Source organism: Nerophis lumbriciformis, linkage group LG16 (assembly GCF_033978685.3).
Source record: "Nerophis lumbriciformis linkage group LG16, RoL_Nlum_v2.1, whole genome shotgun sequence".
NCBI lineage: Eukaryota > Metazoa > Chordata > Actinopteri > Syngnathiformes > Syngnathidae > Nerophis > Nerophis lumbriciformis.
This window is the reverse complement of record NC_084563.2, coordinates 18896562-18914598: the sequence shown is the minus strand read 5'-3', so window position 1 is coordinate 18914598 and position 18037 is coordinate 18896562. Positions and strand designations below refer to the sequence as shown.

The following is an 18037-nucleotide window of genomic DNA, read 5'->3' as shown; positions in this document are numbered from 1 at the left end:
TTTGACAATACTCAAGCCTTTATTGTGTCGGAAAAAGAGTTTGCCATTTCTATAGTATTAAAGAGATAGTGAAGGACTGTTACTGATCCCATATTGTTTAGAAGCTGCATACCAGAGGTGGGACCAAGTCTGGGGTAGGGAACCTATGGCTCTAGAGCCAGATGTGGCTCTTTTGATGACTGCATCTGGCTCTCAGATAAATCTTAGCTGACATTACTTCACAGGATAAGTACTGAATAATTCCGCTGGTAATCACAGTGTTTAAAATAACGTTCAAAATACAAACCCCGTTTCCATATGAGTTGGGAAATTGTCTTAGATGTAAATATAAACGGAATACAATGATTTGCAAATCATTTTCAACCCATATCCAGTTAAATATGCTGCAAAGACAACATATTTGATGTTCAAACTGTTAATTTTTTTTGCAAATAATCATTAACTTTAGAATTTGATGCTAGCAACACGTGACAAAGAAGTTGGGAAAGGTGGAAATAAATACTGATAATGTTGAGGAATGCTCATCAAACACTTTTTTGGAACATCCCACAGGTGAACAGACAATTTGGGAACAGGAGGGTGCCATGATTGGGTATAAAAGTAGATTCCATTAAATGCTCAGTCATTCACAAACAAGGATGGAGCGAGGGTCACCACTTTGTCAACAAATGCATGAGCAAATTGTTGAACAGTTTAAGAAAAACATTTCTCAACCAGCTAATGCAAGGAATTTAGGGATTTCACCATCTACGGTCCGTAATATCATCAAGTTCAGAGAATCTGGAGAAATTACTGCACGTAAGCAGCTAAGCCCCGTGACCTTCGATCCCTCAGGCTGTACTGCATCAACAAGCGACATCATTGTGTAAAGGATATCACCGCATGGGCTCAGGAACACTTCAGAAACCCACTGTCAGTAACTACAGTTGGTTGCTACATCTGTAAGTGCAAGTTAAAACTCTCCTATGCAAGGCGAAAACCGTTTATCAACAACACCCAGAAACGCCGTCGGCTTCGCTGGGCCTGAGCTCATCTAAGATGGACTGATACAAAGTGGAAAAGTGTTCTGTGGTCTGACGAGTCCACATTTCAAATTGTTTTTGGAAACTGTGGACGTCGTGTCCTCCGGACCAAAGAGGAAAATAACCATCAGAATTGTTATAGGCGCAAAGTTGAAAAGTCAGCATCTGTGATGGTATGGGGGTGTATTAGTGCCCAGGGCATCGGTAACTTACACATCTGTGAAGGCGCCATTAATGCTGAAAGGTACATACAGGTTTTGGAGCAACATATGTTGCCATCCAAGCAACGTTACCATGGACGCCCCTGCTTATTTCAGCAAGACAATGCCAAGCCACGTGTTACATCAACGTGGCTTCATAGTAAAAGAGTGCGGGTACTAAACTGGCCTGCATGTAGTCCAGATCTGTCTCCCATTGAAAATGTGTGGTGCATTATGAAGCCTAAAATACCACAACGGAGACCCCCGGACTGTTGAACAACTTAAGCTGTACATCAAGCAAGAATGGGAAAGAATTCCACCTGAGAAGCTTAAAAAATGTGTCTCCTCAGTTCCCAAACGTTTACTGAGTGTTGTTAAAAGGAAAGGCCATGTAACACAGTGGTGAACATGCCCTTTCCCTACTACTTTGGCACATGTTGCAGCCATGAAATTCAAAGTTAATTATTATTTGCAAAAAAAAAAAAATAAAGTTTATGAGTTTGAACAACAAATATCTTGTCTTTGTAGTGCATTCAATTGAATATGGGTTGAAAATGATTTGCAAATCATTGTATTCCGTTTATATTTACATCTAACACAATTTCCCAACTCATATGGAAATGGGGTTTGTATAGAACATTCTCATGCATTTTAATCCATACATCCGTTTTCTACCGCACCTGTTCAAGAAGTCGCATTAATGGTAAGAAGTATTTTATTTATTATTGGTTAGCTTCAGAATAACAATGTTATTAAAAAGAATGAGAGACTTATTATACTCTAAAAATGTTGGTCTTACTTAAAAATGCACCCATTTAGTTGTATTCGGTGTTAAAAAAAATATTATATGGCTCTCACGGAAATACATTTTAAAATATTTGTCTTTCATGGCTCTCTCAACCAAAAAGGTTCCCGACCCCTGGACCAAGTCATTGTTTTGCAAGTCACAAGTAAGTCTCAAGTCCCGAGTCAAGACAGGAAAGTCCCGAGTCAAGTCCAAAGTCAAGTCAAGTCCCAAGTCCTGCATTTTGAGTTTCAAGTCCTTTTAACCACAGACTAATATATTTACACAGATTGTGTATGCTTTTAAAACGCTGTATTTATTTATTAAAACAAGTGCATTTGAAATTGCAGGGAAAAAAATTGTGCTGACATTGCACTTCATAATAGCACTATTAACCAGTCATTTTAAACATTTAACTCATTCCTTTACAGAATAAACACATTTGAAAAAACAAGTGCAACTGTACTTATTTGCACAAAAGTGTTACCATTGTATTTCCATGGCATATTGCATTGTAACTAGTTCCACAGCAGTTTCTATCCTGTTCTTATTGATCTCATCTCATACTGTATGTGTGCGTCACATGAAAAACATAACAAATACATGAACATAACATTGAACAGAGTTGTACTTTTTAGATGTCAGGTCCCTATGCAATATGTACACATATTCTTAATATAGTATAAATTTTAACTGACCTTTATTTGACTATGTTTGTCTTTTTGTAGGTGGCTAAAACACGCGGTGCTGCTGACCGCCGTCTAACGTTACGTTACTGTGTGTGATACATTGACTAACGTAATGTTACTGTGTGTGATACATTGACTAACGTAATGTTACTGTGTGTGATACATTGACTAACGTAACGTTATGTGTAGGTACCTCATGCAACCCTGCTTAAAAAAAATCACTTGACAAAAAGTATGAATAAGGTAGCGAACTGCAGTGGACGCAACAGATTGCCGTGTTTGCGTTCATAAGTAGACGCAGGATTGGCTGCTGTGATGCGAGCAATTTGGCCGCCATCTTGAAGTGGTGATGAGGAGCCGGCGAGCAGCCTAAACTGACAGTTGACAGGTAGAAAACAAAAGATGCCGGGCTGGTGTTCAGCGCTTTCCTGCTCAAATGAGCGGACTGTTGAAAATAGGAATCGGGGGATTCCTTTTCACAAGTAAGATTTAACATTAATGTACTATTGGTTGTATTTTGTGAAAATAATATTACCACAGAGTTGAGAAGGAGCAAAGATCTTCAATATTTGTATGTGAAAATCACAAATAAATCTTCTGGGGGAGGATGGCGCCCCTACAGGGGTTTGGTTTACAAACTTTCTTCCTCACCTAAAACAAAATTCACCAGCCGCCACTGATTATGATGCATTCTCATTTTAGGCAAAATATAAGACAATACTTTAACAGTTTAATTGTAACCAGGAATAAGTCTTCAAGTAACAATATTCAAATACTAACATTGTTGGGTAAAACAGATTTTGGTTTTATTCTGAATCCAGTGAAACAGATTGGTGGTTTTAGCTGATATAAAGACTTTCATGTGTTTATATATGTTTATGTTTAAGTATTTGGCAGACGCTTTTATCCAAAGCGACATACATAAAAAATACATATAAAACAATCACTGTAAACATTATCATTTAAGGGAAGAATGTAATACAAAATATCAATACAAAGTGTCAAGACAGAATAAACTCTCTGCTGCTGCAGCAACAGAGATACATACAGTCTATAAGATATATAGATATCTAATGTATTCATACATTGTTTATGTAGGATATACACATGTATATATAACCTAATCATATTGTTTCTTCAACTTAAAAAAAGCTGACAAGTTGATGTTTTCCATCCATCCATCCATTTTCTACCGCTTATTCCCTTTGGGGTCGCGGGGGGCGCTGGAGCCTATCTCAGCTACAATGTTTTCAAAGAATAAAAAACCCTAATATGTGTCTATAAATACAGTATATGGATAACATTTATCTATAGTCTTTTTATTAGACATTACAAATGACATGATGGTATTACATTTACACCCCAACACTGCTTTACCTAACAATCAGTAATCATGATTTCAATATTGATAACAATAATCTTAATTATTACTTTGGCCATAATTGACAGCCCTAGATCTCATACATGAACACGAATATCAATCTATCTATCTATCTATCTATGCATTGTTTACACAACGTGCGATACGCTACTTAATATGTTCGTGTGGAAACTCGTTCGGTACACCTCCGAACCAAACCGAAACCCCCGTACCGAAACGGTTCAATACAAATACACGTACCGTTACACCCTTAATATATATATATATATATATATATATATATATATATATACAAAATACAACCGAACGAGTTTCCACACGAACATATTAAGTAGCGTATCGCACGTTGTGTAAACAATGCACACCGAGGCACAACACACGGCATGCTAGCAGCGACCGGGCTACGACAACATGTAAAAGCCTCGTTAAGATTTCCCGTTTGGGTACACTTCGGCTAAAGTAAAGTAAAGTAAGGTGGGTTTTACCTAAGGGTGTAACGGTACACAAACATTTCCGTTCAGTACGTACCTCGGTTTAGAGGTCACGGTTCGGTTCATTTTCGGTACAGTAAGAAAACAACAAAATATACATTTTGTGGTTATTTATTTACCAAAATTTGTAAACAATGGCTTTATCCTTTTAACATTGCTTTAAAATAGCTCTGTGTGTGATGGATGTGAGTCACCACTAGGGTTAATGCAGTCAACATGTATAAAATAAAAAATTAAATAAGATAAGGCTCAGAATTGGTTTCTTAAAGGGCTACTGAAACCCACTACTACTGACCACGCAGTCTGATAGTTTATATATCAATGATGAAATCTTAACATTGCAACACATGCCAATATGGCCGGGTTAGCTTACTAAAGTGCAATTTTAAATTTTGCGCGAAATATCCTGCTGAAAACGTCTCGGTATGATGACGCCTGCGCGTGACGTCACGGATTGTAGAGGACATTTTGGGACAGCATGGTGGCCAGCTATTAATTAGTCTGTTTTCATCGCAAAATTCCACAGTATTCTGGACATCTGTGTTGGTGAATCTTTTGCAATTCGTTCAATGAATAATGGAGACAGCAAAGAAGAAAGCTGTAGGTGGGAAGCGGTGTATTGCGGCAGGTGTTGTGCCGGATAACGCACCCACGCCGTAGAATGCACCCCCTGACTGTTGCGCCGGATAACACAGCCGGTGTTTCATTGTTTACATTCCCGCAAGATGACAGTCAAGCTTTACCATTGGCCTGTGGAGAACTGGGACAACAGAGACTCTTACCAGGAGGACTTTGAGTTGGATGCGCTGACGCGGTACCGTGAGTACGCATGCAGCTGCGGCTTTCAAACATTTGATCGCTTGCCCGTACGTGTGTGCCGCTATGTGCATGTCACGTATGTAACTTTGGGGACTTTGGGGAAATATATGTGCTGTATGAACTTTGGGGAGGTGAACGGTACTTTGGGCTGTGGGATTGAGTGTGTTGCGCAGGTGTTTGAGTTGTATTGGCGGGTTATATGGACGGGAGGGGGGAGGTGTTTGTTATGCGGGATTAATTTGTGGCATATTAAATATAAGCCTGGTTGTGTTGTGGCTAATAGAGTATATATATGTCTTGTGTTTATTTACTGTTGTAGTCATTCCCAGCTGAATATCAGGTCCCACCGGCCTCTCACAGCATCTTCCCTATCTGAATCGCTCCCACTGCCCACTGTCCTTTACTCTCACTTTCCTCATCCACAAATATTTCATCCTCGCTCAAATTAATGGGGAAATTGTCGCTTTCTCGGTCCAAATCGCTCTCGCTGCTGGTGGCCATGATTGTAAACAATGTGCGGATGTGAGGAGCTCCACAACCTGTGACGTCACGCGCATATCGTCTGCTACTTCCGGTACAGGCAAAGCTTTTTTATCAGCGACCAAAAGTTGCGAACTTTATCGTCGATGTTCTCTACTAAATCCTTTCAGCAAAAATATGGCAATATCGCGAAATGATCAAGTATGACACATAGAATGGACCTGCTATCCCCGTTTAAATAAGAAAATCGCATTTCAGTAGGCCTTTAACAAAACCGTTCTATATATAAAGTGCAACATTTCCACATATAAAATGCAACATTAAACTGCTTCAAGTTGTTGCTCAGATGAAACAAAATGACAACATTTTATTTTACATACAAAAAGTGCAACAATAAACAGTTTCAAGTCAACACAGCCTCAGATTAACTTACCCCCCCCCCCCAACCTTTAACCCTGGTGACTTTCACTCAATTTTCATGTTTTTTGCCAGAAAAATCAGTTTATCCACATTGTCACTTGGCAGTAAGAGGATATGTGGGCTCATTGTTCTTCCACCATAGAAGTGGGTCAAAATCTAGTTTTTAATGCAATATGATCTTAAATATGCTGCTATAAAAACATTTGTTATTGCTTTAGCCCTGCCTGACTCGCCGAGGAGAGGCTGCTTGAATGCGGTGTTTGCACGATGCTCGTGTTGATCTTCGTTGAAGCAATGTTCACTTGGAGTTAGCATGTTTGACGTGTTGGCAGAAGCATACCCTACTGCTGCTGAACAATGTCAGCAAACCGCTTTTGCTTTGTCCATCTCTCGTCGTCCATTGTTGTAGCGCACCGCGAAGCCGAAATGTTCCCAAACGGGAGATCTTAACGAGGCAGGAGGGTCTTCTACCTCTAGCTTATGCATGTTGTAGTAGCCCGGTCGTTGCTAGCATGCCGCGTGTTGTGCCTCGGTGTGCATTGTTTACACAACGTGCGGTGCGCTACTTAATATGTCCGTGTGGAAACTTGTTCAGTCACCTCCGAACCGAACCCGCCGTACCGAAACGGTTCAATACAAATACACGTACCGTTACACCCTTAGATTTACCCTGGATAACCGTAGCCGGCTTAGTCTAGAAGTAGCCTAAGAGAGTTACATATATCATAAACTATTGGCATCACATTTTGGCAACCACGACGTTGTCGTTTGTAGACTGGAAACCTGACACCTGATTGGCTGGTTCGGCGACACCATCGGTTGCTTCAGACATAAGCGAGTCTTAAATTTTGAAGCAGCACATTTTTTTTCACTTACTCAGTGGCCTAGTGGTTAGAGTGTCCGCCCTGAGATCGGTAGGTTGTGAGTTCAAACCCTGGCCGAGTCATGCCAAGGACTGTAAAAATGGGACCCATTACCTCCCTGCTTGGCACTCAGCATCAAGGGTTGGAATTGGGGGTTAAATCACCAAAAATTATTCCCGGGCGCGGCCACCGCTGCTGCCCACTGCTCCCCTCACCTCCCAGGGGGTGAACAAGGGGATGGGTCAAATGCAGAGGACAAATTTCACCACACCTAGTGTGTGTGTGACAATCATTGGTACTTTAACTTTAAAGGGGAACATTATCACCAGACCTATGTAAGCGTCAATATATACCTTGATGTTGCAGAAAAAAGACCTTTTTTTTTTTTAACCGATTTCCGAACTCTAAATGGGTGAATTTTGGCGAATTAAACGCCTTTCTATTATTCGCTCTCGGAGCGATGACGTCACGTCACATCGGGAAGCAATCCGCCATTTTTTTCACTTTCGTCGGTGTGTTGTCGGAGGGTGTAACAACACGAACAGGGACAGATTCAAGTTGCACCAGTGGCCCAAAGATGCGAAAGTGGCAAGAAATTGGACGAAATTTGTTCAAAATACGAGGCTGTGGGGAAAGCCGACGAAATGGTCAGTCGTTTGTTCCGCACACTTTACCGACGAAAGCTATGCTACGACAGAGATGGCAAGAATGTGTGGATATCCTGCGACACTCGAAGCAGATGCATTTCCAACGATAAAGACCCTAGCTTCCCTGGCCTGCTGACATGAACTCCAAAACTGGACGGATTAGCTTTCAGGAAAAGAGAGCGGATGAGGGTATGTCTACAGAATTATTATTATATTATAGATTATAAATAAACTGTGTTTACCAATAATTTAGCTTAAAAACATTTTTTTTTTTTTTCAATCATTCGAGTACATTCGGGTAGTCTTGTGTAATGCAGTATTTTGTGTCTATTTAGGTATGGTTAACCTGAGTGCTGAAATCGTGGACAAATATATGTTCTTAGCGCGCCTGAAATGGGCTGTCTGCACTCTCAAAGTGCATGTTGTTGCCAAATGTATTTCATATGCTGTAAACCTAGTTCATAGTTGTTAGTTTCCTTTAATGCCAAACAAACACATACCAATCGTTGGTTAGAAGGCGATCGCCGAATTCGTCCTCGCTTTCTCCCGTGTTGCTGGCTGTCGTGTCGTTTTCGTCGGTTTCGCTTGCATACGGTTCAAACCGATATGGCTCAATAGCTTCAGTTTCTTCTTCAATTTCGTTTTCGCTACCTGCCTCCACACTACAACCATCCGTTTCAATACATTCGTAATCTGTTGAATCGCTTAAGCCGCTGAAATCTGAGTCTGAATCCGAGGTAATGTCGCTATAGCTTGCTGTTCTATGCGCCATGTTTGTTTGTATTGGCATCACTGTGTGACGTCACAGGAAAATGGACGGGTGTATATAACGATGGTTAAAATCAGGCACTTTGAAGCTTTTTTTTTAGGGATATTGCGTGATGGGTAAAATGTTGAAAAAAACTTAAAAAAATAAAATAAGCCACTGGGAACTGATTTTTAATTGTTTTAACCCTTCTGAAATTGTGATAATGTTCCCCTTTAACTTAACTTTAACTTTTATAAACTGAATTTTTTTACACTGAGTTTTCAAAGACACACTTTGCCCACTCATTCTTATTCAGTGAAATTGTCAGCATAATTTGATGCAAAACAATTCACTTCACAAAATTCAATTCAGTTACATAAATTCAGTGTTAAAAAAAAGGTTTCATAACAAAGACACAAACTCCAATACTGATGAGTCTCTTTTGGTATTGTAATGACACTGATGGCTTTGCTAAACTGCAGTCGTCCGCCGCTCCATTGACCTCCAAACACCAGGGGTTCATCGCACACCCTCAGAGCTACCTTCCTTCCCCCAAATCCAAACACTTCCTTATTATCCGTTTGCCTCACTATCATTGGCCGAGAGGACATTAAGGTGTTACTCATTGTCGGTGACTGGCCTCCATCTCCCTGCGGGCCTCCACTCTCGATAGCAGCCTTCTCCTACAACACGCAGCTCTGTAATTTTTCTCTCATTGTGGCCTAGGCCCAGACGGCATTTTGAGGGGTACATTGGCGAAGCAAGATGAAGACGAAGAAGAAAGAGAGCGAGACGGAGGGAGTGACACTCAACAGTTTTGTTCAAGGTAAGACAGGTTTAGGATACAAGTCAGTGATTTGTGTATGGACAGATGCAAACACATTATATCGAATTGCTGCATCATTACTAAACTACTTTGTAAAAGGGAAAAAACAATCAGTAATAATTTAAAATAATGTGTATAGAACAGTCCTTCTCCAACAGCCTGGGTGGCTGTGGTTTGATTCTCGGGGGTGCTTTATCAGTATCATGCTTCAAACCCCACTTCAAAAAGCTGTACACTACAAAACACGCTCATTGTAGCCATTACAAGTTCAAGTTAAAGTACCAATGATTGTCACACACACACACACACACACACACACACACACACTAGGTGTGGCGAAATTATTCTCTGCATTTGACCCATCACCCTTGATCACCCCCTGGGAGGTGAGGGGAGCAGTGGGCAGAAGTGGTGGCCGTGCCCCGGGATCATTTTTTTGGTGATTTAACCCCCAATTCCAACCCTTGATGCTGAGTGCCAAGCAGGGAGGTAACGGGTCCCATTTTTATAGTCTTTGGTAATCCTGACTTCCTCATTTTTTTCAAAAAAATCATCACAAATCATTTTGTTTTGTAGCTTAAAATGTTTTACACATTGTGCTCCTGAGTTAATGTTGCTGATCAATTGGAATTTATTATTATTTATTAAGTTTATTCAATTTTATTATTCAGTATCAAATGGTTCAAGTAGGTCAACATTTTTTTATAGTTTAGATAAGGATTAAAAAATGTTTTAATTTCAGGCAAATTGATGCACTTTAAACATTTTCTGTTACAGATTAAAAAAACCAATATTACCGGTAATCATGTTATTGTAAGTTGATCTATTCTTCATAATTTTTTAATGTTAATAATAGGGATACAATGTTACGCTGGGGTTGTACTATCGGTATAGTACCGCAATACTAATTAATCATATTCGGTACTATACCGCCTCTAAAAGTACCAGTCCCCCACACCCCCGTCCTGTCGTGTCATTGTTGGTTTTACAAGTAGAGGAGTATGTTCGGCAGCGCACAATCACGGAGTACTTACAAGCAGACACAGTGTGTAGACAGAAAAGGGAGAACGGACACATTTAGACTTAAAAACTAACAATATAGGTGAAGTTATAACACTGAAACGCCCTCAGGAAGAGGTATTTTAAGACATGGCTAGCTAGTTAGTGGCTAAAGTCCAGCCGCAGTCTGCAGTGTTTTAGCTATTTCTAAATCACTAATCCTTGTCTCCATGGCGACAAATAAATTAAGTTTCTTACAAGTATCAACCCTGCAGGACGAGGAATAGCTAAACATGCTTCACTACCAGTGTTGGGACTAACGCGTTACAAAGTAACGCGTTACTGTAACGCCGTTGCTATCGGCGGTAACTAGTAATCTAACGCGTTATTTTTTATATTCAGTAACTCCGTTACCGTTACTACATGATGCGTTACTGCGTTATTTTGCGTTATTTTTTATGTAGTATCGGCTAGAAACTGAGAAGATCTGAGTGTCGCTGCTGAAGAGGCGACAAAAAAGAGGCGCGCCGCGCGCTGTCTGTGTGTACGTGTGTGTGTGTGTGTGTGTGTGTGTGTGTGTGGGAGGGGGCGTGTCTGTGTCTACTATCAAGACGTCATGGCGAACCCCGAAGCCGAGTTTCTTAAAATGGAGATATTTTCAGTACGTTTCTTTTATCGACCACAAAGAAAATAACATTTTAGCTGAATGTAAGTTTCAAATATGCTGAAACAGCGACAAAAACAACATGCTTCGACGAAGCTAGTAAAGAGACACACTCACCTCCACCTCCAACAGCGGCTGGATTTTAACGAGGCACTGCACACGTGAAGGTACACACACTCTTGTCAATTCTCTTATATACTCTTTCATTTTAAACTTTTAGAGTGTTTGATTATCACATCACTCTAAATGTTTAGACTATAAAGTTCACAAACCTAGAGAGGGATACTAGTGGGCCAGGCTAATATTTCCTTTTCTCTAAACTAAGTGGGGAAATGCGTAGAGTGTTCTGGGCTTCAGACATGATTTTATTTCAGAATTCCTTGAGAAAACGCCTGGTTAGGCTTTATGTATGTAGTGTGTGCCTTTCTTGTTTTACAGCTATGTTGTTATTATGCTGTTTGTTACTTATGTATGTTAAGTTGCAGCTATTTAAAATAGTTTTGTCAATTTGTTCTGGTCTGAAACAAATTGGCCCTTTTTAACATATCTTTGTCTTTGTATGTTGTATGTAGAGCACATTGCTTAGCAGAGTTCAGTGATGCAAATGCATGTCAAGTTGAACAACAGATTGTATTATTCTCCAGTGCAATAACAGTACTAAAATGAAGGCTAAAAGGGCATTATGGGGCCTTAAAAAAATTTAAAAAAATATATATAAGTAACTAGTTACTTTTCACAGTAACGCATTACTTTTTGGTTTAAGTAACTGAGTTAGTAACTGAGTTACTTTTGAAATAAAGTAACTAGTAACTGTAACTAGTTACTGGTTTTCAGTAACTAACCCAACACTGTTCACTACACACCATAACTCACCGGCGTCACAATGTAAACAAACACCATGGGTGGATCTACACCTGACATCCACTGTAATGATACCAAATACAGGAGCGTATGTAGTCGATACTACTATGATTACATCGATATTTTTTAGCATCACAAAATCTTTTTTCGTTTTTTAAAAATGTATATTATGTTTATAAAGTCAGGAAATATGTCCCTGGACACATGAGGACTTTGAATATGACCAATGTATGATCCTGTAACTACTTGGTATCGGATTGATACCCAAATTTGTGGTATCTAAACTGATGTAAAGTATCCAAACAACAGAAAAATAAGTAATTATTACATTTTAACAGAAGTGTCGATAGAACATGTTAAAAGAGAAAGTAAGCAGATATTAACAGTAAATGAACAAGTCAATTAATAATTCATTTTCTACCACTAGTCCTTAATAATTTTGACAAAATGACACACTATGTTACTGCATATGTCAGCAGCTAAATTAGGAGCCTTTGTTTGCTTACTTACTACTAAAAGACAAGTTGTCTTGTATGTTCACTATTTTATTTAAGGGCAAAATTGCAATAAGAAACATGTTTGATGTACCCTAAGATTTTTGGTTAAAATAAAGCCAATAGTGCAATTTTCTGTGGTCCCCTTTATTTAGAAAAGTATCGAAAAGTACCGAAAAGTATCATAATACATTTTGGTACCGGTACCAAAATATTGGTATCGGGACAACACTATGTTACGTAGAGGTGTTTTTATAACAATTTTATAGACAAATTACACTATTTATAGTCCCAGTGGAGAGATGGGGGGGTGGAGTGCACAAAATGTTTCCTTCTTCCTGGGGGGCGGAGGGAGTTTTGCACTTACTGATAAATGCCATAAGGGGCCCTGTGTATTTTTACAGAAAATCTAACCTACAAATCACGACTAAACTACAATTTAGTGTTTTACATGACTGTAAATTAGATTTGTGACGCCACCTGTGGGTCATGCTTCCAATGCTTTGGAAGCTGCACTACAAATAACCCCAACATTTTATAATCATTAGACAAACGATCGATGACTTACGGATAATTACTTGCTAAGTCGTGCCAGTGTCTCTTGGTTTCAGCCTAAATGTTTTTTCACCATCTTGCTCACATTTGCTTGTCATCGTCTAAATGTGTGTACCAAATTTTGTGGAAACCCGGCGAGACACGCTAAAGTTACAGAGGGTGTTCTGTAGTGCATTGAGCGGTGCGAGAAATTTCAAGTCAATCCGACTCATTGCCGTCATACTTTGATTTGGTATTTATACAGTACTGCACTTTAGTTCCTACCTGTTGTTTCCGTTTACCTGTATAGGGAACGGACGGGCGTTGAAAAGAAAAGAGATTAGCACGTCTATTTGAAAAAAATCCCCAAAACGGCCATACTGTCGAGGTGACCTTTTCTTGTTTTGTTGACTATTTCTGTGCTGTCTGCTGCACTCATTTTTAGTTTATCTTCTCTCTCTCTCATGATCAATAACAAGATGGCACAACCCATACTTGCCAACCTTGAGACCTCCGATTTCGGGAGGTGGGGGGGGAGTTGGTTAAGAGGGGGGGGAGTATATTTACAGCTAGAATTCACCAAGTCAAGTATTTCATATATATATATATATATATATATAAGAAATACTTCACTTTCAGTGAATTCTAGCTATATATATATATATATACATACCGTATTTTCCGCACCATAAGGCGCCCTGGGTTAAAAGCCGCGCCTTCAATGAACGGCATATTTCAAAACTTTGTCCACCTATAAGCCGCCCGGTGTTGTAAGCCGCATCTAACTGCGCTAAAGGAATGTCAAAAAAACAGTCAGATAGGTCAGTCAAACTTTAATAATATATTAAGAACCAGCGTTCTAACAACTCTGTTCACTCCCAAAATGTACGCAAATGTGCAATCACAAACATAGTAAAATTCAAAATAGTGCAGAGCAATAGCAACATAATGTTGCTCGAACGTTAATGTCACAACACACAAAATAAACATAACGCTCACTTTCTGAAGTTATTCTTCATTCATAAATCCCTCGAATTTTTCTCCTTCGGTGTCCGAATTGAAAAGTTGGGCGTATGTCGTCCGGCGCTGTCTCCCTGTCTTAGTGAAGGTGTGTTCGCCTTCGGTCATCCATTGTTCCCACGCAGTTAGCAGTCTAGCTTCGAATGCCCTGTTGACACCAATATCTAGCGGCTGGAGGTCTTTTGTCAATCCACCCGGAATGACGGCGAGTATTGAATTAAGCGCGTAAGCGTGTCTCTTAATGTGATGTTATAAGCTAGCAAATATAACAACTACACTACCCAGCATGCAACGATAGTGACGAGCATGCGCGGTAGCCCTGAGAAGCGTTGTTGTATGCTGGCAGTTAGAATGTAGTTATGAGCACGCTGTGAGTAAACGTTGAGAACTCAGTTAACACGCCTCGTCTGCATTATTTATAATTAGACAGACAACACACTTAATAGGAGCCATTTTGGGGTCTTTACATAAACACACAAATGGAAATGAAACGTCACATATCCCAGCATGCACCGCGCGCTTCTTCTTCCGGGGCGGGTGGTTGCTTACAGTAGAAGAAGAAGCGCTTCCTGTTCTATGGGGGCGGGTGCTTACCTTGGCGGTTGCTTGCGTAGAAGAAGAAGCGCTTCCTGTTCTACCGGGAAAAAAGATGGCGGCTGTTTACCGTAGTTGCGAGATCGAAACTTTATGAAAATGAATCGTAATATTAATCCATATATAAAGCGCACCGGGTTAAAAGCTGCACTGTCAGCTTTTGAGTAAATTTGTGGTTTTTAGGTGCGGCTAATAGTGCGGAAAATACGGTATATATATATATATATATATATATATATATATATATATTTATTTATATATATATATATATATATATATATATATATATATATATATATATATATATAAATAAGACAAATACTTTAATTTCAGTGTTCATTTATTTACACATATACACACATATAACACTCCATGTTATGTGTGTGTAACCCTTAACTCAACTCATTGTTGAGTTAAGGGTTGAATTGTCCATCCATGTTCTATTCTCTGTCACTATTTTTCTAACCATGCTGAACACCCTCTCTGATGATGCATTCTGCTTCGTCTCCTTGTTGTTCCTTGTTGTGTGCGCAGTTGTGCACTGCACTCTCTAAAAGCCCTAGATGTTATTGTCACATATGCATGTACAGTAGATGGCAGTATTGTCCTGTTTAAGAGTGTCACAACATTGCTGTTTACGGCAGACACACTGCTTTACGGTAGACGAAAACGTGACTGCTGTTGTTGTGTGTTGTTTCCGCGCTGGGAGGACGTTAATGAAACTGCCTAACAATAAACACACATAAGAAACCGAGAACTTGTCCTCGATCATTCTACAGTTATAACGTCATTGGGCAGGCACGCTGTTTATATTGTGGGAAAGCGGACATGAAAACAGGCTGTCGACACGTCACTCAGGTCCGCCTGAATTTCGGTAGATTTTCAGGAGAAAATATGTCCAGGGAGGTTTTCGGGAGAGGCGCTGAATTTCGGGAGTCTCCCAGAAAATCCGGGAGGGTTGGCAAGTATGGCGCAACCAAACTTGAAACTGTTACACGATTGCCTGTTAGCTTGTCCCTCCCATTTCCCTTCTGTTTTGCTTGGTTATAAGAGTGCGAGTGCCTTTGTTCACCTTGCTTCGTAACTTCCGGTTTCTTCCTAACAAAATTATATAATTATGGAACACATTTTATTGATATCGATTACGTGTCTACCGTGATGGATTTTGATATCGTTTAATCAGCCAGGCCGTAATTTTAATGTAAAAAAAAAAAAATTGGAAAACTCTTGGATTCACAAAGTTATTTAAAAGAAGTAGTAAGTGAATAACTCCGGTTTATTCCGCCTGCATCCTCAGTGCAGCAGTGCCTGCACATGTGCACAGATTTAATGTTTGACGACACAAAAACAAAGAGAGAGTGCACTCTGTTGTACATTCATGGCAGAATACCAACTTTCAGTCGCACTTGTGTGAACAAATGGTGATTTAGACAACTAGTATTACTACCATTACTCATTAGTCTCTCTGCAGATGTAAGAGAATAGGAAACAAAAAAAGTAAAAAAAAAAAATGCTGCAGTACTGCAAACATTTTGAAACATCCTTTCCGTACATACACCAAAGAATCACTTGATTAAAGTACAGTGTTTTATTTTCCTTTTTTCAAATACAGTGTAACTGTTCAAACTGTGTGTAATGTTACAGTGGCCAAAAGTGTTTGGTATACTTGTTAAAAAAAAACTTTTCCCTGTTTTAATGAATACTTAGGCCAGGGGTCGGCAATCCAAAATGTTGAAAGAGCCATATTGGACCAAAAATAAAAAATAAAAAATATGTCTGGAGCCGCCAAAAATGTAAAGCCTTATATAAGTGTTAAAATGAAGGCAACACATCATATAAGTGTCTATATTAGCTATATTCATTAGCCTTCTATCAAAATGACTATGTGTCGCAGGCTGATGCAAATCTTCGTTGACAGAAATGTAATATTTATTCTACATATAAGCATACAACCCCAATTCTTCAGAGTTTGCACTGGCTCCCTGTTCATTTTAGAATTGATTTTAAAACCTTGCTGTTTGTTTTTAAACCTTTACATGGACTGGCACCTCAGTATATCTCGGACCTCATCCAAATTTACACTCCTGCGCACGCTCGGAGGTCCGAGAGCCAGCTCCAGCTCGTGGTGCCCAAGACCAGACTTAAATCCAGGGGAGACAGGGCCTTCTCTGTGGTCGGCCCTAAGCTCTGGAACACTCTGCCCCTCCATGTTCAAACTGCTCCCACAGTGGAGTGTTTTAAGTCTCGTCTTTTATTCTTTGGCTTTTAACACTACGTGAGTTGTGTGGTCCTCTGTCCTCTGTGTTTTTTTATACATTTTGATTTATTTTTCCAGTTTTAATTGGTTTTACCCTTTAAAATCGGTTTTAATCATATTTATTTTTATATGGTTTTTATATTGGTTTTATATATATTTATTTTTTGTTTTTATTCAGTCATTGGTGGAGCTAAGGATAATATTTGAATATTGTTTTTAATATTATTTTTAATAATGTTTTTATTATTGTTGTGCAGCACTTTGGAAACATTGTTGTTGTTTAAATGTGCTATATAAATAAAGTGGATTGGGTTGATTGGATTACACATTTTTACAACATTGGAAAACATTAGTAAAACGGAGGCTTTTCGGAGGGTGTGATAACTCCTGGAAATTACTGGCTTAGAATGGCCAAAAGGTAGAGAAGTGTGTGTTCAATTTGAAGGAAACGGAAACTACAAATAAAATGAGCACAAATATACCTAAAATACGAGGCACAATGATGCATTATGTACATACAGCTAGCATAAATAGTCATGCGCTGACCAAATATGTCTGATCAGCACTCCACACAAGTCAATAACATCAACAAAGCTCACCTTTGTGGATTCAAGCACAGCATGAAACATTTGGTGGACAAAATGAGACAAAGAAGGAGTGGCATAAAACACATATTTCTGTGGCAGCATCAATGAAAGTTGTACATGTAAACAAACTACGGTGCGTTCAAGGACTTCCGAAACTAGGACAAAATGGCGCGCGCCAAATACTCTCATCAGTGAAGCATGTTTAATGTAAACTGTGGGGTTTCTAACAATAAGGAAGGTTTGTGTCATCTTTGCACTCCTACAAAAAACATATTAAAAAATATATATATATATATATTTTTTCCACATCTTTTTTCATTTTCATACATTTTTGAAAAAGCTCCAAGGAGCCCCTAGGGCGGCGCTAAAGCTGCGCGTTGCCAACCCCCTGACTTAGGCCTACTATGCTACTGTATTTTACTGTGGGTCATGGTGGTGGTACTTGGAGAGCCAAGTGTTGTGTGAGGTGGTACTTGGTTAAAGGTTTGAGAACCACTGCCCTAAGGCACTTCTTGTGTTGGATTAATGTGTCACTGTCGGATAAAGTTTACAAAGCTTGCCCTTGCGAAGCAGAGCACAGAAGATTAGTTTATTAATGTGGCGTTTCATTGCTTATTGTTGGTGGTGACTGTTTGACCAGTGCTGCTGATGAAAGTC

General features: G+C 39.4%; 1 protein-coding gene across 1 annotated transcript in view; it reads left to right on the top strand.

Moving 5' to 3' along the window:
* Window positions 1–18037, top strand: part of LOC133617042 (solute carrier family 4 member 11-like) — a 113301-nt gene that overhangs the window by 348 nt on the left and 94916 nt on the right. Inside the window, exon 2 of the mRNA XM_061976731.1 lies at window positions 9271–9370. Coding sequence (XP_061832715.1) covers window positions 9310–9370 — 61 coding nt within the window. The 5' untranslated portion in view covers window positions 9271–9309. The remainder of the gene's footprint in view (window positions 1–9270; window positions 9371–18037) is intronic.